The sequence below is a fragment of the Phyllostomus discolor genome, chromosome 2, assembly GCF_004126475.2.
Source record: "Phyllostomus discolor isolate MPI-MPIP mPhyDis1 chromosome 2, mPhyDis1.pri.v3, whole genome shotgun sequence".
Lineage (NCBI taxonomy): Eukaryota > Metazoa > Chordata > Mammalia > Chiroptera > Phyllostomidae > Phyllostomus > Phyllostomus discolor.
Window position 1 is genome coordinate 167704021 of NC_040904.2, and position 21341 is coordinate 167725361.

At 44.6% G+C, this 21341-nt stretch overlaps 1 protein-coding gene across 2 annotated transcripts; it reads left to right on the plus strand.

Moving 5' to 3' along the window:
- The first annotated feature begins 5970 nt into the window (after positions 1–5970).
- On the plus strand, positions 5971–15713 carry ZNF641 (zinc finger protein 641). Of its 2 annotated transcripts, XM_036019117.1 has the most exons (7): positions 6033–6101; positions 6467–6767; positions 8343–8551; positions 9149–9240; positions 10222–10351; positions 10996–11109; positions 12015–15713. In XM_036019117.1, the coding sequence occupies exons 3-7, from the start codon at positions 8368–8370 to the stop codon at positions 12767–12769; spliced, it is 1275 nt and encodes a 424-aa protein (XP_035875010.1). In that variant the 5' UTR covers positions 6033–6101; positions 6467–6767; positions 8343–8367; the 3' UTR covers positions 12770–15713. The 2 variants fall into 2 exon arrangements, with proteins under 2 accessions (XP_028388481.1, XP_035875010.1); XM_028532680.2 differs by lacking the exon at positions 6467–6767 and having other exon boundaries at positions 5971–6101.
- The last annotated feature ends 5628 nt before the right edge of the window (positions 15714–21341 follow it).

A 21341-nucleotide genomic window follows, 5' to 3' on the forward strand; every position in this document is an offset into this window, starting at 1 on the left:
AATAGGTAAAGAGGTGAAGGGATTAAGAAGTACAAATAGGTTAGTTACAGAATAGGCTCGGGGATGTAAAGTGCAGTATATGAAATGGAGTAGCCTAAGAACTTACACATATAACCCATGGACATCAACAAAAGTGGGAGGATTGCCTGAAGGAGTGGGGAGCTGGGCGGAGGGGGCACAGGGGGAAAAATCAGGACTACTGTAATAGCATAATCAATAGAACATATTTTTATAAAGAATTTATATGCATGACCCATAGACATGAACTAAGGAGTGGGTTGCTGGAGGGAATGAGGGGTACTGGGTAGAAGGGGGCAAAGAGGGAAAATTGGGACAATTGTAATAGCATGGTCAAAAATATACATTTTAAAAAATAGTAAAAAAGGAAGTTCTTCCATTTGCCTATGAAATTTTTTCTAAATATTATACATTTTATAAGAAAAATGACAGTTTGTGATTACACCATTTCCAGGCTTAGTGTAACGATATTTCACAAGTGCTGTTTTGACCCAGTCTTGATGTCATCACTAAAACTCTCAATTTCCCTTCGCTGGCAATATGTCAACCCCAAAGTCCAGCTACTTTCTTTATCAGGCTCTAACACGCCTGGGTTACGATGTACACATGCCCAGCTGCCAGAGGCCCCAGATACCTGCACCCAAGGACAGCCTCTTCTTCCTTAGACCTGCAGAATTACTTAAAATACCCAACCTCCAGGAAACCTGTGAAACCTAGCTGACTTCATTCTAGCTAACTCCATTCTGTTGGCCACACCTAAGTGCCTCCTGCAGTTCCAGCTGTACTGCTACCCTGTCCTTGGGTGCAACTCCCTGCTTGTCCCTGCCTGACAGCTTTCTCTGGCTTGGAGCTGTAAGTAACAAGAGAGTTCTGCCTTTCATCTGTCTGTTTTTGAGTTGTGTTCCACCATCAAAAAAATCTTTAAATCTTATAAAACATCTGGTCTTACCCTGATTACAACACCAGCTGTCACAGGCAGCTGCCTGTGCTCAGTCCACTATTTTCACTCATCCAAATGATTTCTGCCAAGCAATGCCCACTGCCAACAGCTTGCCTTTGAATAGTGCCTCACAAGTTTTACACCATATGTCCATATTTTTACTTAATTTAGCTCTCACAGCTGCTTTTCAGGAAAAGAAGAGTGACATTAATACCAATTTGATGGGTGAGGTTAAAGCTCTGATCCATCACCCAGAGGCACAGACAGAATTAAAAATCTTTTAGTTCTTACTTTAGTGCTATTTCTAGCATACCTTTGTGCCCACTATTTAATCCAGCGGTGTTTTAATTAAAATGTTCCTGCTTAAAGAGTACACAAGAAACTATTACAAGAAACATCTTGTAAGGTTTCTCCTTCCCTTGCTCTCAATATCAAGGACAGTAGGATTTAAGCATAAGCCACAGGACTTCTTAAGGCTTGACACCACCACCACACATTTCCACACATGATTTCAGGGACTCTCAGAGCTCTGGCACTTTTAGAAAGATAGCCCCTCTAGCCTTAACTCAGTCCACAACAGGATTGAAAGAAGATCCACAGAGCTCAGCACACTTCTAGTGAGATCATCATTCTATAACACACACCTCATCTACACAAGCCCAACTGACCTTTACACCTGACCTCACTACTGACTAGCTGACTAAGTGACCAGTTCCAAGAAGGCTATGATTAGAACTGATTATCCACCTCCCCCTGAGAATACTAATTCCAGCATGACCTATATCTCTGCTTACAACACTCACCACAAGAATCCTTGGCCTCCAGATGATCCTTCATCATAAAGATTTTTACCCTATTATAGTCCTCTACATTGCCTAGTTAGAAATAAACTCTAACCTTCAAAACAACTTCTAACTCCTTCCACTGAGACCTATGGGACTCAGGGTCTGTCATTAACACAATCCCCTTGCTATAGACTGAATGTTTGTGTTCCCACACCCCTTTCCCCTGCCAAATTCACATGTTGAAACCTAACCCTCAAAGTGAAGGCCTTTGGAAGTGGGGCCTTCAGGAGGTGATCAAATCTTGAAGGCAGAACCCTCAGGAATGGGATTAGTGCCCTCAGTAAAAGAGATTCCAGAGAGCTCCCTCACCCCTTCCACCGTGTGAGGACACAGTGAGAAGAAAGCAGGTTCTCATCAGACACTGAATCTGTCAGCACCTTGATCTTAGACTTCTTAGAACTGTGAGAACCAAATGTTCATTGTTTATACGACACCCAGTCTATGGTATTGCATTACAGCAGCCCAAACAAACTAAGACAGTCCTATATCCTGCAACTCCCTTTGATAGGTGTTTCTTTCACCCCTTTATCTAACTCAAACCTGGCTACTCCTTGAGGACCAAGCACACTTCCCTTGCAGTTCTCTCTAGCGACCTGCCTTGCAGTCCTTTGGCTCACTCCATTCCAACCAATCAGTCTACCTCCCTGAGACTAAGGAATACAGTTTCTCCTACAACTGACATACCAATGCTTTCCAAACATTAAATTGCAACCCATTAGTGTGTAATAAATAGAATACTTTAAAAATAAAGTAATAAAATAGAAAACATCAGCATATACTGCATGTAGTTAAGGTGTATATTGTTTCAGGAAAGTCTTTTTCTATTATATAAATGATTGATTTCATATATATTTTTATATAATATTTATAATTAATATGTAATAAATATATATTTATGTCGGGGGACTCCTCCCACAGGGCTCCCCCATCCACCTTGAATGAGAATAAGTCTACCAAGACAGGATCTGCTTGGGGAAGAAAGGTAGCCTATCTCTCAAAGGAGAAGGGCCAGGAGCCTTTCCCTCAATGGGCTTTTACTGGGTTTATTTGCATAGAAATACAGGGCATATACATAAAGCTCATCAATTATTGTCAGGCAGTACTGATCAAACAGTGGGCAGAGGCGGTGCCCCTGCCAGGGGGATAAGCTTTGTCTCCTCAGTGGCTTATTGGCCCAAGTTCTTTTTACTCAGCCTTAGCCTTACAGCTCATAGCTTCTGAAACCAGGCAGGGTGGTTCCCAACATATTTACATATATATTTGTAAATATATATGTATATAATATACAATATACAATATATAATTTGTATATAAGTATATTTGAAATCAATCTTATATAAATATGTAAAAGCTGACAGGCAAGAAACCAAATCTCTTAAGGGTTTTTTCCTTACTTCTTCCCTCCCTCTCTCCTCCTCCTCTTTTTCTTTCTTTCTCTCTTCTCTCTCTCTCTCCTTCTCTCTCACCGAAGTTCTGTAGAGAATTTGGAACTTAAATGTCTGGGAGCTCTTCCTGAGCCCCAGGTAGAACACCGCTGTATCACAAGGAACTCCGTATTCCACATGCTAGAACCTGGCCACGGGCCCAGTTCATCCCATCTGTTGTTCTGAACTCTATCAACGGGGCAGCCCTGGACCAAGGATAATATAATAGACCCATAAGGTGTATCATTTTCAGCACTAACTATAGTGACTCCCTATGACTTGACAAGGCAAATAAAAATCCTTGATCCACTATTCTAATCTCTCTAACGATGTCACTATTTCTTTTTTTCCTCTAATCTAGAAACCCTCACATCTCTGTTCTTCATTCCTCAGCATGCCACACAGGACATCCATTTCTACCTTCTGATTCTATCCAAGATGCTCCTCCTACATTTTGTCTTCAAAGCTGATCCTGACACGATTCCACAAGAAAGTCTTTTAAAAAATGGAATCATCTGCCTACTACTCATTATATATTTCATTACTCTGCCTTATAATATTACATAGGGGTTTGGACTTGTCCATAAATTACTGTGAAAGATAAGGTACAACTCTGGTGACTGGCACACCAGATTATATGTCTAAGGCCAGGGCTTACTTCCCAATTTTGCCTTTTGGCTCACTTAATGCCCCTGAGCCCATGCTGAGATACTATCTACACCTCACAGTTTGTTAACTGAAAGCTAAAGAGATGGCACATTAAAAGCATAATATAAAAGTGGTTTACATTTTTCTCCCCAGTGATGTTTAAGACAGGGTCCTGGCATAAAATAGATGTTTATTAAATATTAATGACATACTATGGTGCCACTAGGCCAAAATTTATTTTACTTCAGTTTTGTTTGCTTTGGATAAAATCTCACACTGGTTTATTTCCCAGAGGAGGGGATGGTCTATGCTGCTTCTCATATCTGCCAGCTGTCCCCAGACATCCCTCTCAAGTAGTCAGGTTTAGGCACTTCATTATGTTCAATTTAATATGGTGTGGCAGAGACAATGCTCAGACCCCATTTCCTTTTCTACTAGGCACACATACTTTACTTCCCAGCCACCCCTGCAGTTAGGTAGGACCATGTGACCATATACCTGAATTCTGGCTAAGTGAATAGGGTGAAACTGATGTATACCATTTCTGGGGCTGGCTCCTGAGATCTCTGACAGTCAACCACATCTCTCCTTCCTTCCCTGAGACCTATAGAATGGATGATTGCAAGGCAACAGGGGATGGTGGAGTCATAAGACAGAAGCAGACTGTTCCTTCCATGATTGCAAGCAGACACCCCACCCAGTGGCCCCAACCCATCCACCACACACTGTGACTTGTATGAAATATAAGCCTTTTTCTGTTGATCCACTGAGATACTGGTATTGTTAGCCTACCCCAATTAACACATCTTGTATTTATCACCAAGGTAACAAATAAAAAGAAGACTTGGACTTAGTTCCAGGACCTGAGGTACAAATCCTGGTTCTACCACTCCCCCCACATATCCTATGGTCTGCTCTAGAACACCTGCTGTACCCTTTCCCAACTGCATTTCTAGCACATTCTGCTCTTTCTTATAATGGAGCCCTCTGCACTCTTCTGCCTCAAGGTTTCTGTGAGATCTTCTCTGACTTCCCTCCTATATGTGTTCACTTCTTTGCTCCTAGTACAAAATATTCCTCCATTTTAGCATCCATTACAGTTCATTGCAAATATTTCTTGACGTCTGTTCCACAGACTGAGTCCTTAAATCCACAGGCACTTCCTTTGAGATCTTTGACCTCCAGCATTTAGTTGCAGTACTTGGCACACAGAAAAGAATAACTATATATTAAAGGAATGATTGTCACATGTGACCTTAAGTGAATCATATATTTTTTTAAGTCTATAAGATTTTATAGAATTGTTGTGATGATGAAATAATGAATGCAACTTGTAGATTATAGATTCTAATGTTAATGCGCTTATTCTCATCTTTTCCAGTCAAATTCATCTCAATGTTTCTAGGTAGCTCTGTCCAAGAGAAGTACAATGCAAGCCACATATATAAAATTTAAACATTTTAGTAGCCATATTAAAAAGTTAAAAGAAGTACATAAAATTAATTTTAGTAAGTTTTAACCCAATACATACAAAATACTGCTTATTAGCTATTTTACGTATTGTTCGTGAAGTACACACATCGAGAGCTCAGCAGCCGCGTGTGCTTTGCTAGTGGCTCCTGCAAATTGGACAATGCAGCTGCAAGGCCTGTGGTCTCCCAGAGAAGTCCCCCTGACCACCCGCATTAGGAGTCAGTGACTTTTCCTCAGTGCTCTCTCGAGCCCTCTACCCTTGTTATCTTGAAACCTGTAAGATAAGCTGCGTGAGGAATTCCAAACTCTCAAAATCGCTCTCACAGCGACTGTCTGCCATATGACGAGGTTATGAAATATGGAGGTAGTCGATGAACCCGTGTGCGAAGAACCCCGCAGGAGACCGAATGGCCTGGGCGGAAAATGGCCAGCCAGGGAGCGGGAGCGAGCCCGAGGCCAAGGCGGGCCAGGACCGTGGCACCGGGGCCTGAGGCGACCCTGGGGTGGCGTCCCCGGGCGGCCGGCAGCGGGCGCCGAAGTCCGGGACCCCCTCCCACTGCCCGCGCCGCCGCAGCCGCCGAGCCCCGGAAGCGGGCGGGGATTTCCTGTGCCCGCCCCGCCCGCGCCCGCCGGGCCGCCGTCTCCGCCTGTAGCTGGCTCCGCGGCAGCCGGCTCCGCCGCGGCGAAGGGCGGAGGGGAGGGGCAGGCGGAGCCCTGGAGGGAGGCACCGGGCCGTAGGCCAAGCCGACCGGGGTGAGTGGGGACGGGCAGGAGGGAGTCCCGGCTGGAGGGAGGGACGCCCCGCTTCCTGGGGCGGCGGGTGGGGGCCGGGTCGCCCGTGAGGGCGCGGAGGAAAACCGACGCGGCCTCCAGGTCGAAGCCTTTCCCTGGGGTCGGCCCCACTGACATTTTTGCCCGCCCCGTCGCTCGGTCTGCCTCGTCCCCGTCGTGGCTGCCAGCTCTGTGGTTTCCGCCGCTGTCACTCGCGCACAGGTTACCCCGTGGCCCCCTTCTCTTCACTTGCTCTTGCCCCAGTTCACGGGAAACCTGTTTTCTGACCCCACTTCTCCCGCTCCAGTCTGCCTGTCTCGAATACTCTGAAATCTGACCCTTTCCAGGGCACTGTGACAAGAAGGAGGGAAGAAGCAACCCGACTCCGCAGCAGGCGTCCATCCGGCCCACGCCCCACCCGGGGCAGGGGCCAGGCTCCTCTGACCGAGCGCCACTGCCCCTGTGCCCTTGGGCTACTCCTTTCAATACCATGGCCCTTTCTCTGTCCTGCAGCACTGGCTGCAAAAACTAACTTCTGCAGGTGCTTGCTCCTCACCTCCCAGATATGTGAGGAAGAGGAGGATAAGAAAGCCCTAGAACCCGATTCCAGTAGGCCTGGGATCATCCTGCCACCAGGAGAGAAACCAGGTTAGGGCTGACACCTTAACTGCCCAGGTGCTGGCTCTGAGAGAGCAAACATCTTAGGAGATGCAGTCTGGGGATAGGCACCGACCCCTCCCTCCTGTGCTGAGATTTTTTTCTGCCAGCACTTCCACAGGTTTTGTGTCAGTTGTCTGGAGAGGCTGACAGCTGGCCCAGTGGGTTCTGCGGAGACAGGCCTCCCATCGAGGGACTCTGCTGCTGGGGATGTGGAGAAATGGGTTTGAGACAGGTGTCCAGATATTTAGCTACAGGTAGAGTCCTGAGGAGGATTTGTGAAAGAAGTTAGAGAACAAGGAAGACTTCTGGTGAAGAGGGGGAATTGGTGACTTTTATTTTAAAAGTGAAGCGAATACGAGTCCAGAATTAAGAGGATAGAACCAAAATGGAAGTTTCCCTTTCTTGCTTTATCGGGAATTTTACTTTCTCATGAGAAGCCTCTGAGAAGGAAACCCCCTAAACTGGGAATCAGTCCAGGATGCTCCCGTGGGGCCCTGGGGCATCTTTGGACTTCTGAGATGAAAGAGGAATTTGTTCCCTTCCTGTGCATTGAGCTTAGGGCTCCCATCTACCTCTTTGTCCAAGAAAAATGAACAACTTTATATCTGTTATTACCCATCCTGGGCTTCTGGGTTCCTGCAGCTGTTGTTGGGTGAATGTGAGTGAACCAAAATAGTTAACCAAGGTTCTGCCAAGGAGAAAGGGACTCTGCGCCATCTCATAGACTGTTTGTCTGCCATAAGGCAGCAAGGCTCTTATCACAACACAGGTGGGACCTATGCTGCTTTTAAGATGTCCAGAGGAATGAAGAGCTCATAAACCCAGTCCTGTGCACTGCCAGATTATTGTTAAGAATCTTTTTCATCTAACTTAAACCTCTGGTAGTCAAAAGAAGAGATCTACACAAAGATAGAAAACATTTTTCTTTTTACTCATTGGTAGTGTCATTCATCAGCCTTCTTCCTTAGACAAGACGAAACTGTCCATCGTTTTTAACTTTTCCCCAATGGCCAGATTTCCCACCCTTTTCTTCCGAGGAAGAAACAGAAGTTCTCTTGACACACACACCCCATTGGCTGGCACTTCTATCCATAGCAATCACTCCATCCAAATCAATCAATGTGGATGGAAGTTGTAGCAGAAAATCTATGTGATTTTATCCATTTTTGTTGGGTGTTCTGTGCATTCCTTCTTGCATTTTTCCAGGTTGCCTCTTTTACTGTATTTTCAGTGGCTGGAATGAATCGATAGCTTTTGCATCTCCAGGATTGTTCCTTTTCTCTTTTTTTTTAAATGAAGTTCTTCCAGCCTCTAGAGATATTCTATTTCTACCATGAGGTTACCAAAATGACCATTAGTGATTTTGCTTTGTAGCACCTGCTTACTTCTTAGTTCCTCCAGGAAGCTTGGCTCAGGCTCCGTTGATTGGAATACATCAAGCTTTTTAAATTCATCTTCCATCAAGCTCCTCTTATTCAGTTTCCCTCAGCTGTTCTCCCAACTCCCTTAGGAGTATCAGCCCTTTCCACTTTCATGGGAATAGCTAATATGAATTTGTTCCAGGTCACAATTTGGGTTCGCAGCAAAAATGCTTTCGGAACAGACAGCAGCCCTGGGGACAGGATGGGAGTCAATGCATGTCCAGCTGGATGGAGCAGAGCCCCACATGGAAAGGGGAAGCCAAGAAGAGGGGCTATGGAGAACAGCACCAGGGCCACTGGAACACCTGTGCTGTGACCTTGAAGAAGAGCCACAGTCCCTTCAGGAAAAGGGTGAGAGCCTGGAGGGTGTGTGTATGGGAAGCACGGTGCTGAGAGTAGCCTCCTAATCTCTATTCAAAGAGTAGAATCTAAAATCCCCAAATTGCTGCAGACTGAACAACATAATGAATACCAGAACTAGTCCATTCTCCTTGACTCTGGTCATAGGAACATAAGGAGCTCCTGGATTCTGCAAACCATGTAACTGGGCTCCTGCTTCTTGCATAATCACTCCCTCTGTATGCTGCAAGAGCATCTTAGTGGTATTGAATATGGGAGACTAAGGAAGTCTGCACTGATTACTGGTGGAGAACACACCCAGTAAGATGCTTTTTACATGAAGAAAATTACATTCATATAATATAAATTCAAACCACAGCTAGTCTTGTAGAAGTGGATTATAGAAAAGCTCTACTAAAAACTGCTCAATACAGTTACAGAACATTTTGAGTGAAGGTCTCTTTTACCATATTTCTGCATTTGAGTTTTACCAGTGGGCATAGATATAGGAAAAACTGCAACCCTTAAGCCCTGCTAAAATGGGGTCCAGGCTCTTACTGGGAAAGGATGGATGGTACACCTCTAATGGTTCCTTCCTCCCCTCACCAGCTCAGTCGGCTCCCTGGGCTCCCGCCATTCCCCAGGAGGGGAGCACCGGAGATTGGGAGATGGCAGCTGCACTTCTTGCAGCCGGATCACAGGTGGGCTGTGTGCTTTCTTTTGCCTCTCCCAGGGTCTCATCACCACTGCCTTTCTATAGCCTCACCTCATCCCACTGATTGATTATTTTACATGGTCACTAATAGTGTGTTCATCTTATCACTGAACAGATTCTGTACCTTTCCAAGGGCCTCATAATACCCTTAAAAAAATGAATGGAGAGAAAACTGTATTTGAACAATGATTAAAATAAAAAAATAAAAAATAAATTAAAAAAAATGAATGGAGGCATAACAAGAAGAGGGGAATTCCTAAAAGTTAGGTTTGTTTTTTTTAATAGATGGCTGTGCTTTCCATAGGGGAATTTTTAGAACAATTCATTAATATTCTTTAAAAAATAAATCTCTAAAGATTAGGAAAAGAGAACTTGAAGGAAGCTTGGAAGAGCATTAAGTAGACAGGATTGGGTGGATGGTAGGACATTTATGGAAAAGGACAGGAAGAGATTAAGGTACTTGTGTAAGGCCATAATGTTAATAAATAGCAGAGCTAGGAATCATTTGGCTCCAGAATCTGGACTCCTAAACACCATACTGTGCTGCTGCAGAACTTAAGGGATGGGGGAGAATGTTTTATCTATATCTTTTGTGTTGATAGAAAAGGAATGGTCAAGTGGGGGAAGGAGGAGGTAGCACATCATTTCTTCAGTGCAAATAATAATGGAGAAGAGCCTGGGCAGACACCTGTCATTGAACAGAGGGAGCAACGAGTTTCTAGTGTCTGACTTCTTCTGGTCCCACTTGAGAAGCTTCTCTAGAGGCACTGTCCTCACTCACTGACTGACCATTACCTTTACCCCTCTCCTCATTTTCCCTTCCCCCAAACTGTGTGCCCTACCCAGGAACGTCTGGGCAATTCTTTTTCTAGATCTCCTCTCACTTTCACTTCCTCAGCCTTTTATATTTGGATCACATTTTCCTTAAGGAATAGCTGGTGAGAGATGATGGTATATTTTGTTTCAGGGCTTGGTAACCATCAAGGATGTGTCACTGTGCTTCTCTCAGGAGGAGTGGCGGAGCCTGGACCCTTCTCAGACAGACTTTTATGGAGAATATGTCATGCAGGAAAACTGTGGGATAGTGGTCTCTCTAAGTAAGAATGACCTTCACCAGCCTCTGAAAGATTATACTGTGGGAGGATGGAGCCATGTGCTCCGGGGCTATTGGATAGTGTCTGTCTAGCATTCTTTCCTTGTCTGGCAATCTGTCCTTTCACCAGAGAAAGAACAGTAGGGCTAATCCAGAGAGAATGAAAGTGAGCTATCATTTTTTAAAGACAACAGCAAAATAATGCTAAATTACGAAGAATTTTAGGCTCTTCTTTGGGAATTGGCAGGTTCTTACAAAGCAGAGAGAAGGACATCTAAGAGATGGAGCTGAGTCCTTGGAAACTCAGAAACTGTCTAGGGAAAGGTGGGAGTGCTGGGGGCGGGGATGGGGGGACCAGCTGCATTGGAGCTAATTAAATGAAGTTATGACCAAAAAGGTCAGCTGAGCTGGAAGTATTTGAAATATAAATGGGAGAGAACATACACATTGGGGAAGAGGGAGTGATTTTCTAGAAAAAAGAAGGACTTAAGAAATGGGAGGAGAAAAAGAGGGAAGGGCCTATATCTGGCCTTCTTTTATCCTGAGTTCTAAGGAATAGTATAGGAAACGGCTTTTTTTTTTTTTTTCTAAAAATGTAAAATTACCGTTGTACTAATTGACATCCCTATTTCCCTTTCCCATGGACAGGATTTCCAATTCCAAAGCTGGACATGCTTTCTCAACTAGAAGGAGGGGAAGAACAATGGGTCCCCGACCCACAGGATTTAGAAGAGAGGGACATCCTGAGAGTCACATACACAGGTAAGATCCCAGAGTGGACTTTCAGCCACAGCCTTCGCCCCTCAGGCTTCGCCCCTCATCCCTCTTGGAATGTCATCATTATACGTCCCTCTAGTCCTTCCTCTGCCTCAGAGAGTCACAGAGTTGAAAGGTTTAGAGATCATTTTCTTCAAAAAGCAAAATAGCATAGCAGTATGGTATGGACAGGAGGCTCTGGAGCCAAACTTTGTGGATTTGAATTCAGGACCATACCTTTGGGACCATAGAAAAGTAGTAATTAACCTCTGTTTGGGTTCCCCATCTGTAAACTATTGCGAGATTTAAATATCTCAACATGGCAGAATAGCAGCAGACACATGATAAGCATGCAGTAAACATTAGCTGTTATTGTTGTTACTGTTGGTGTCATTGTTGTTCAACTTCCCACCTATTGCAGAAACGCCTTCCACAGCGTCTCTAGTATTGCAGACAGGTGGCCAGCTGGCCAGAACGGTGGCAGCACATTCCTAAACTCTCTCCGTTTATACTTAGGCAGGAAGATGGTGATTAATAGTAAAATAAAGTGGTAAATAAATAACAGTAATAAATAATCACAATAGCATAGACCATTTATTTACTGTTTACCAAGTGCAGGTACTATGCTATCTATCTTATAATTATTTCCGTTTTACAGAAGAAGAAATGAAGACTAACAGAAATTAAGTAGGACAGCTGAGATTTAAAATGAGGTAGCCTGTTTCCTAAGCCTAGGCTTTTAACTTCTACAACTCTTGCACTGTCTTGCGCAACATTAAAATCTGTTCTCTCAGCCCTTGTTGGGTGAGGTTTAGACCCTAACAGCATCATCCAACCTCACCTATGACATGGGTCCTGAGGTACTCTCTGGTGACTCCCCTCTTGGGGTCGGTATTTCCCCTTCTCCACAGGAGATGGAAGTGAGCATGAGGGGGATACCCCTGAACTAGAAGCAGAACCTCCCAGAATGTTATCTAGTGTGTCTGAAGATACTGTTCTCTGGAACCCGGAGCAGGATGAGAGCTGGGATTCCATGCCCAGAAACTCCAGAGGAATGCTCCTAGGCCCACCTTTTCTTCAGGAAGATAGCTTCTCAAGTCTTCTGAGTAGCACAGAGATGGACTCCCTATTAAGACCGCACACATGTCCCCAATGTGGGAAACAGTTTGTGTGGGGCTCCCACCTTGCCAGGCACCAGCAGACTCACACTGGGGAGAGGCCCTACAGCTGCCTCAAGTGTGAGAAGAGCTTTGGACGAAGACATCACCTGATCCGACACCAGAAAACCCACCTACATGACAAGCCCAGCAGGTGCTCTGAGTGTGGCAAGAATTTCCGATGCAACTCCCATCTGGCCAGCCACCAGAGAGTGCATGCAGAAGGCAAATCCTGCAAAAGCCAAGAGGCTGGAGAGAGCCCTGGGGCTAGGAAGCGGCAGCGTGCCCCACCGGTGCCAAAGTGCCACGTGTGCACTGAGTGTGGGAAGAGCTTTGGCCGACGGCACCACCTGGTGAGACACTGGCTGACCCACACTGGGGAAAAGCCCTTCCAGTGTCCTCGCTGTGAGAAGAGCTTTGGCCGGAAACACCACCTGGACAGGCACCTGCTGACCCACCAGGGACAAAGTCCCCGGAGCAGCTGGGACAGAGGGACATCTGTCTTTTGAAACCTGTTTCTGCTATAGCTGTGCTCACATCTATCAGCTGGTGCTACCAGGAGTCTCTGCCAGAGCTGCCCCTCTCCTGTCCACAGTGGCCAGGATCCTTGGCCTTACCCCTAAAGATGAGGTTCCAGCATTGGTGAGAGCATTTCTCACCAGTTCTGTGAGATACCACATAAAATAGTTCTTTGGGCAAAACTTTTGGGAAACAGTGCTTACAACATGGGCTGAAATTCAGCCTGAGCCCTTCTCAAGGGTAATGGTACCAGTGTTTATGGCTGAGGTCCATTCTGATTGGTTGGAGCCTGTGCCATACCAGTTGTTAAATATTTCGAGTATCACCATTGTATATCGTGACTGTTATATTCTCTTTATATATATGTCTATATATGTGTGTATATATGGAGAGAGAGAAAGACCATGTTGGCATATTAAAGGCTCTGAAAATTTACGCAGTAGAGCAAATTGTTAAGCCTCTTAATGCAGTGTTTCCTAACTGTATTTGACCTCATTTTTCTTTCTGTCTTACATCCCACAGAACTGGTGACTCCATGAAGCACTCTAGTGAACACTGGGTTAGAGTAATAAGGAAAGAGCCCCCATATGTTATCCAAATGAAAGCCGAGGGGCAGATCTCATTCCTGTGCGGGTCCATCACCCTCACCTCAGTCATCCAAATATACATACATCCACACCTCTCATCTCACCTGCCGAAGAATAGAAACAACTTTTCACCCCTTATTTCTACTCCCTTTATCCTGCACACACATATGTCCAGCTGAGAGATCATACTACCATGCTAAGAGATGGACCTTACATACCCCCAAGTAATCCAGACTCACAGAAGAAAAAAACTGTATCCCCTGGGACAGTCTCCTCTTCTCTTGATTGTGTCTTTATGTGTCTGTGTGTGTATCTGTGTACAGGGTTTTCGAAGAGAGCATGCAAAGTGCAAACTGTAAAGGCTAAATTTTCTAGGGGTTGTGTTCTGTTCTGGTGTTGAGGGTAGTGGGGATTGTATAGGGTTTTTATTTTGTTTCAAGATAGGAAGTAAGCAGAGTGCTTAAGGGAACCTTAATGGAAAAAGTTAAGTGATGGCTTATGTTGTGGGAGTTGAAGTATAAAGCCTTCTTGAATGTCACTGAGATCAAGACAACTGAATATATATGTTTAGGTCTGAATCTTTGGCCCACAGGTTCTTTTTGCTTGGGTAGAGACAGCAAGAAACATCCTTGGTGGGGTGAGCTGTTCTTGTTGATTTCAAGCAAGATGCATCTAGAGCTCTGTGCTTAGTGTGTTTTGTTTGTTTTTGGTCTTGTTTTAAGTGCTGGGAAACTAGGACAGGAATCACAGTGCTTACAGGTTGTTGTCATTACTCTTGTTTGACCTTGATTGCCTCAACAAGGTGGCAGAGTTTTTCTTGAAGATCTCATCTTCCCAGAAACAGAACTTTGGGAGAGATGGCTGTGGTTTAGCTTTTCAGCTGATAGGAGGTAATGAGCTTTCCATTTGGTTTTTCTCACAATTCTGGGAACGTGTACACACTAAGAGTCTTAACTCCAGGACTTGCATAAGTATTCTAGCATCTGTTAGTTGGTGAGTTGGTTGTTGTTCCTCTTTATTGATGATGTATTAGTACTGATCTTATAATTTAAAAATTATCTTAGCAGTTTGGAGTTAGGGAGGGAGAGGAGCAAAGGTGAAAGTAGATATTTTCTCTTTAACGCTTAGATTCTGGTTTTTCCTCAACACACTAATTTTTCAACTATGGTTGGTGAAATTAGCCAGAGAGGTAAGAAGGAAGTGAATGGAAACAATCTAGTCTAATAGGAATTTGGTTAGGAAAAACAGGGTGAACCATAGCTCCTCAGAGTCCTGGACCCAAATGAAGCTAAAAATAGGGTCACTTTGCTGAATGGGTTTCTTAGAATGGCTATGACTTGATCACCACAGTCCCTGCCATCCTTCTGCATCCAAAGCAATCTTCTGTCTTTGGAATGCACTTCTCTTGTATATGTTCCTATGAATAGAGCAAAATGGCCAACCCTTTGCAGGGCAGCCTTGTCCCAGGTCCTCAGAGACAGGAGCATTTTAGGGTTAGGAGATGCCCCAAGGAATAGGAAAGTATGGCATTCCAGTGGTAAAACTGGACTATGCCATTTCTTTTACCCTCCCTCTATGCCTCATTCATTCATGCCAATCAGCTCTATTAAGCAATGGTTCAGAACTTGTTTTGGATCACAGACCTCTGTGAGAATCTGATAAAAATCAGGAACTCGTTTTTGGAAAAAAGAAAAAAAAAACATTAGCAATTCACTCAGTTTTTCATACACATTTAGCAGGCTGGGTCCAAGAAGGGGAGTTGCCCCAACCCAGTATGGTCATTAGGTATTTGTGTCAAGAATTACAAGGCAAGGGTCACCAAGTAGTTTAACGAATATGTTACCAGAGGCAGTATGGTATAAAGAAGATAGGTTCTGGTCTTTAATGACCAGAGGGTATTGCTTACAGTCTAGTTTATGTTTTTTTTTTAAAGTTATGCTGACAAAACCAGCTCCTCACAAACTTTGTTTTAAAATTTTGTAGGAGGTGACTCCATACTCGCAGATCACACCTCTTAATAATCAGATGTTAACCTCCAGCCTTTGATCTGTTTTAGTAATTCTAAGGACAGGAAGCGAAACCCCTAGGTGTAGGTGCTGTCACAGCGCACAGCTGAAGGCACAAGGGCCTTCTACAGAAGGGGCATCCCTTTAGGGCATTCCTGGTGTACCACTGTCTTCTCTACCTCGATCCAACACCACTTCCCTTGGATAAAAAATAAAATACACAACAGCCATCATGGGTGAATAGATTTGAATGATTTTCCTACAGGGATTCAGCCTCAAACTCTCATCTTTCTCCCAACTCCCTCTGCCACATGTCCATCCTAATTACTTTAAATAAAAAATGTCTCTGTGTTCTCTCTGGGCAAAATGGGAAATAGAGAAATCCCATATAAGGAACCTGTCGCCTTTCTCCCCTTTGTGGAGCCTCTGCTCTATTCAGGGCCCAAGTATCTTCTTTTCATCCCATCAAAGTATCTCTATAAAAAATCCCTTAAACAGGAGAATGTGACCCAAAGTGCTAGCTTTACACAGATCTGTCTACATTTTAAGTGCTAGTTCTGATAGTCAAAGTGGAAGAAAAAGCTTTTCCCCTGTTAAAATTATGTTATTATGCCTGTAGGGAGCTGAAGATGTGGGTGATAATCTGGGACAAAATCCTTCCCTTCCCAGCACTCCTGCAATCAAGTCACTGTTTTCTATTTCTCTCAAGGGCGAGGTGAGCCCTGACTCAGAACCACAGGTGCCAGATGATGAATTCTTTCCATCTCTGTTTGCATGGGGGTGAGTGGGGCTGGACAATAACAGAAAAGTGAAGTCTGTTTCCTTAGACCCCTTCGAGATCCTGAGCTGGCAAAATTTCTCTTCCATGGCGTCCTCTACTAGGCCCAGGCTCTCAAAATGTGTGGTCTTTGGACGAGCAGAATTAATATCACCTGAGAACCCATTTTAGAAATGCAAATTCTCAGGCTCTACCCCAGACAAATTGAATCAGAAACTCTGAGGGTGAAGCCCAACAGTCAGTCTTTTGACCTGCCTTCCTGGGTCTCTCAAGTATGCTAATGTTTGAGAATCACTGGCCTAGAGATTCAAATTCCATTTCAATCAGTGGTACCTCACCCTTTCCAAGTGGGGAGAGAGGGGATCTTTACACCTGTTATCAGATTGATTTTCTGCAACCTGTCTAGGCTAGTTGCTTTTTGGTTCTGTTCCTCTTGAGTCCTAAGGTCTTCCCTCTCTTCAGCCAGTGAAAGGACTGGCTCTGTCACCAGTTTCAGAAATCCGTGGGGGAACTACCAAGCTGCTGTGATTGATCGGAGCTGGAGCTTCTAAAATGGGGACTGAGGATTTGTGGGTCCAGAAATCTGAAAGGACAAAGAGGAGCAGACACATCAAAGAAGGGAAATCCAGCATAAAACTAAAAAACTGACACCCAAGGAAATGGTCCTCCTTTGCTAGTTATGTGGTCCTTTTGCAGGCCTAATAGTTGCCCTGGAGGCAGGCAGGGTGGGCATTTAGCTCAGGGGTAGGGAGTAAAGCCAACGGTTACAAGCCCTTAAGAACCCAAGTTTTCCAACCTAACAGTGCGCTGGAGAACGATAAGTTGCTGTGCAAGGAATTTCTAACCATGGTTTGGCAGCAGGAGCATTAGGGAACCCCTGGGACACAGGAGGGAACCAGGCTTATTTAGTGAGATGTGACTCGAGAGATTTGAACTCAGACTCTTGACTAGGTAGACGTTGTAACCAGTTAAGCCATGGCACCTATGTCAAAAATGCATTCTCCTATTTTGAAGATTCTCTCCAATTCAGGCTTCAGGAAGGAATTGTTACCTCCTCCAGCTCCTCAGGCACACCCAAGAGAGGTTGAAACAAAAGTTGCGAACCCACCACCCCTGTGAGATCCTCAATGCCAAAACGTTACAGTGAACCTAAGTCTCTTTGGGAGAGGTGGTCAGCCCCTCTCTCCTAAGGCAGAAAAGCGTGGCTACTGCTTTCTTCAGCCCCAGACCTCAGGCTCTCTCCCTCTGTCCCTCCCTGTCACCACATCCACTTTCCCAATAAGAGGAGCTTTTCCTCCACTCTTAGCTCTTACTTCTCTTTTTCAGTTTGATTGGTTTGGTTTGGTATTTTGTTTTGTTTGTTTGTTTGGGAAACACCTGAAGGTGTTTGTTCTTCCCAATCCTCCTTCTATCACAGTTCCTCTCTCTTGTCTGGTTTCTTTTTGGTCAGCCTTAAGCCTACTAAGCAGGGTCCATTCCCTGTACTTCCCACTTTCCTTTCTCAAATCCTTGGCTAGACCAGCTCGACTGCCATCTCACCATTCTCTCTCTCTCTCTCTCTCTCTCTCTCTCTCTCTCTCTCTCTCTCTCTCTCTCTCTCTCTCTCATATCCAGACTTGGCCATGGCTGCTGGTATTGTCCTATTCAGGCCCTTTACTTCATTCCCTACAGGCTCTTCTTCCCTTAATGTAGCTTCCAAAGTGGCTATTTATCACTATTTTGATATATTCAGTCCTTTCCTGCCTCTTGTGGCTCCTGAAAACTAGTCCCAATTCTACAAGCCATTTCTTGAGGGCTAACTATGTGCCAGGCACTGGCTGTTCCAAGCCTGGGAAATTGTGACCACGGTTACTATACTCGGCATGTCCCTCAGCCTAGCCCTCCCTGCCACTGCTTTCCTGCCATGCCTCCTGACACTGCGCCAAGGTGCTCTTTTCCAGGAAGCTGTGGGGAGGGGGGGGTATAATATGCCCACTTGCCATCCCGCCCAACTGTTCTGTGCCTGCCAGGTTTCTAGCAATTGTCTAACTTATTTTCCTCTGATGGACTTGAACTTCCCACAGGATACCCTACGGGGTACCTTTGTCTATACCCTTAGGGATCTGTAATACACTTTTTATGGTCCCTGTCCGTTGAATAAAGGATGTATTGGCTGTGTCACTGATTTCCTCTCGGTCCTTTATTGTACCCCCCATTCTCAGCTCTTCAATCCTGGTAAAAAAAGGCTGCAACAGAGTGGGGACATGAGACAGCTCTGGGGGAAGTCGTGCAGCCATGTGTGAGCCCCCTCACTGCCCCTCCTGAAACATAAACCCTTAGACATTTAGACTGCTGAGTCTGGAGCCTGAGGTGGTGGTAGTGACTGCAAATTGATCCCCTAAGCAAATTCACAATAATTGGTGATTTGCGGGGAGCCGGCAGAGGTGCACACAGATGGGGTTCAGCAGGACCTGGGTCCATCAGACACATTCACTTTGGAAGGTGAAGAGGTTGGGCATCTGGCAGGTTATCAAGCATATAGAATAAGAAATTGTGTGGGAGAAAACATGGACAGCTGACATGGGGAAACCCACCAGCCTCTGACCCACTGACATGGCCTTCCAGCTCTGGGGCTTCTCGGGGACAAGGAGAGGGAACCACTTTGCAGGCCTTGAGCACAGCCCAAAGGCTTTATTTTTCCTCCATGGGAGTCACCTTGCAGAGCTTTGAGCCTACTGCTTGGGGGTTGCTTGGCCTCTGCAGCTTTCCCAGCACCATCCAGACTGTTTTGTCACCTGCCTCTGCACTTCTTATGTTTTCCTGCTTTCTTGCAGTTCACACTCACCCCCACTAGTCACCTAGAGTAAAATTTGACCAGTCTGGTCTTTCCCCTAACTAAAAGGGGGAGGAGGGCAGGAATTGATAAAAGGGGGAGGAGAGACACAGCTGTGATAGTTCATGGAGGTGCCTGTGCTCTCAGGCAGCTCCAGTGGACTGTGGAAAGCCTGACTTCCTCTTCCCACTGCCTTTCCCAGGCTCAGTCAAGGCCTCTTGCTGACCCTCCCCCACCCCACACCGGCCCTGCCACCTCAGTCTTCAGTTTCTCTCTTCCAAGTCCTTTCCTGACATGGTGCCCCCATATTAATTTCCTAAACAACCCGTCTTCCTGTCTTTGCTAGGCACTTAGGTTTTGGCTGGAGTGACCACCAGCCCAACCAGATAGCCTGGCCATGTTAGAGTTCCCCGGAGCAGGAGAAAGAAGGGGAGAGCTCTATTGTTTTGAGAATATTGACAAATGGAAATGCTCACATGTTTGAAAACAGCCCCCTCCCGTGTGTTTCAAAACATCCTCCCCTACACAAGACCACTAAATCATTAAAACATTCAGTGTAGAAATAAATTCTAAACTTCTGACCTTTACCTACTTAACAAAGATGCCTTGTAGAGTTAGAGTAGATGGTGAGGCCACGTTCACCATCTATAGCTGTGGTGAAGAGAGTGCTGGGAGCGCAGTTAAAAATCAATTTCTAAATTGTACATATTCTAAACATCAGCTTTTTCACTTAGGATCTAAGAGACTGAGGTGAAGGTGAAATGAAACTACGCAGGCAAAAGGACCAACCACCTTAGAAATGAAAAAGCTGTAATTGACAATTATGTGAATATTTCTACTTTATTTTTCAGCAAGCCACAATGTACAGGATTCGGAAAACACAAAAAAGATATGGTAAAGAGTCTTATTCCTCCATCTTCTCTACATTTCTGATCACCTTACCCTGATGATAGAGAACCAATTTTTTGCATATCCTTCCAGAGTTTGTTTATACAAGGAGATGCACTGGTATATGTGTCTTGATTTTTTTTTAACTTAAATGTATCTTGGGGAGCTTGTCATTACAATAGGTAGAGAATCTCCCCTTTTTACAGCTGCATGCTATTTCACCGGAAGGAAGCTTCACACTTTAACCAATCTCCTCATGATATTCAGCTTATTTCCATTTTTTTTGGTTACTGGAATGCGGCCCTAAATATATTGAATATCAGTCTTTTCACTAGTGCATTAACGCCTAAAAGATAAATTCCTAAGTGTGGTTTTGCAGTGTCAAAGGATATCTGCACTCGCAGTCTGGCAAGCCAGCTTCCTTCTGTGGGGTGGCAGAGTGATCCACTCCCACTAACCTGGTGTGTGAGCGCCTGCTTCCCCCACAGCCTCACCAGTGGGGTAGGTTCTCAAACATTGTGCACTGATTAAAATGTCACCTTATCATTTTATGTGCATTTCTCATGAGTAAAATTGTACCTTTTTCATATTTTTAAAGACCACTTGTATTTCTGTTGATTTCTAAAACAACCGTTGAATATTTGATGCTAGAGAGCATCCAAAGTTCATTGTAAGTTTAACTTCCAACGATTTTCTGATCATCATTTATACTAGGCAGTTGAGATAAAAGGGAAGCAGAGAATGGAGGTCACGGATGTTCCATTTGCTCTGACTAAAGTTAAATACCCAAATATGCCATTAGGATGTGAGCGATGAAAAGCGGGAATTGTGTTTTCCCCATTTTTATTCCCAGCAAAGGGAAGGCACTTAGTCATCATGAACACTAGTGATAAGATTAGCTGTTCTCAGGAATTCCTTAGGTATTTCATATGGTATTCCTATGGTATTTCATAGAAGTACCCAGCTAGGATTATGGTCTAGATAATCTGGGTAGCGTGCCAATGAGTGCAGGTTATTTCTTCTATTTTATAAAAGTACAGCCACTCTAAAGCTTATTAATGAAAAATAATCTGAAGTGACCATTGTTAGCTACAATGGGTCAGGGTCTGACAATAAATTTGGTAAGTTTGCTAGTGAACGAAGTTTGCTTAAATGAAGAAATCATAATACAAACAGAAGTGTGGTGATTCTTAGGAAATCTAGAAAAACAAGTTGTTGCCAGTGTTCTTTCCATCCTGTCTTCGAGCAAAAGGTTGCTAAATGTAGACCATCTGGTTCCTTAGGTAAAAGCCTCCAGCACTTTGAAGGGGCAATTCATGTGGCTGTCGTGAGGGCATTTGATTTTGTTCTGTTTCTCACTGCCTCTTTTCAGATGGCTCCCTGTTCTTTTCAATTTTTATATCTCAATTACAGTTGACATTCAATATTATAATAGTCTTAGGTATGTAGCACAGTTGTTAGACAGTCATAATTTATGATGTGGTCCCCCCA

Bases quoted from the DNA above. Each gene is read 5' to 3' on its own strand.
- ZNF641 (XM_028532680.2), top strand. From the start codon at position 8,368: ATGCTTTCGGAACAGACAGCAGCCCTGGGGACAGGATGGGAGTCAATG. The intron at 8,552-9,148 runs GTGAGAGCCTGG...TCCCCTCACCAG, and splicing joins ACAGTCCCTTCAGGAAAAGG to CTCAGTCGGCTCCCTGGGCT. The intron at 9,241-10,221 runs GTGGGCTGTGTG...ATTTTGTTTCAG, and splicing joins TTCTTGCAGCCGGATCACAG to GGCTTGGTAACCATCAAGGA.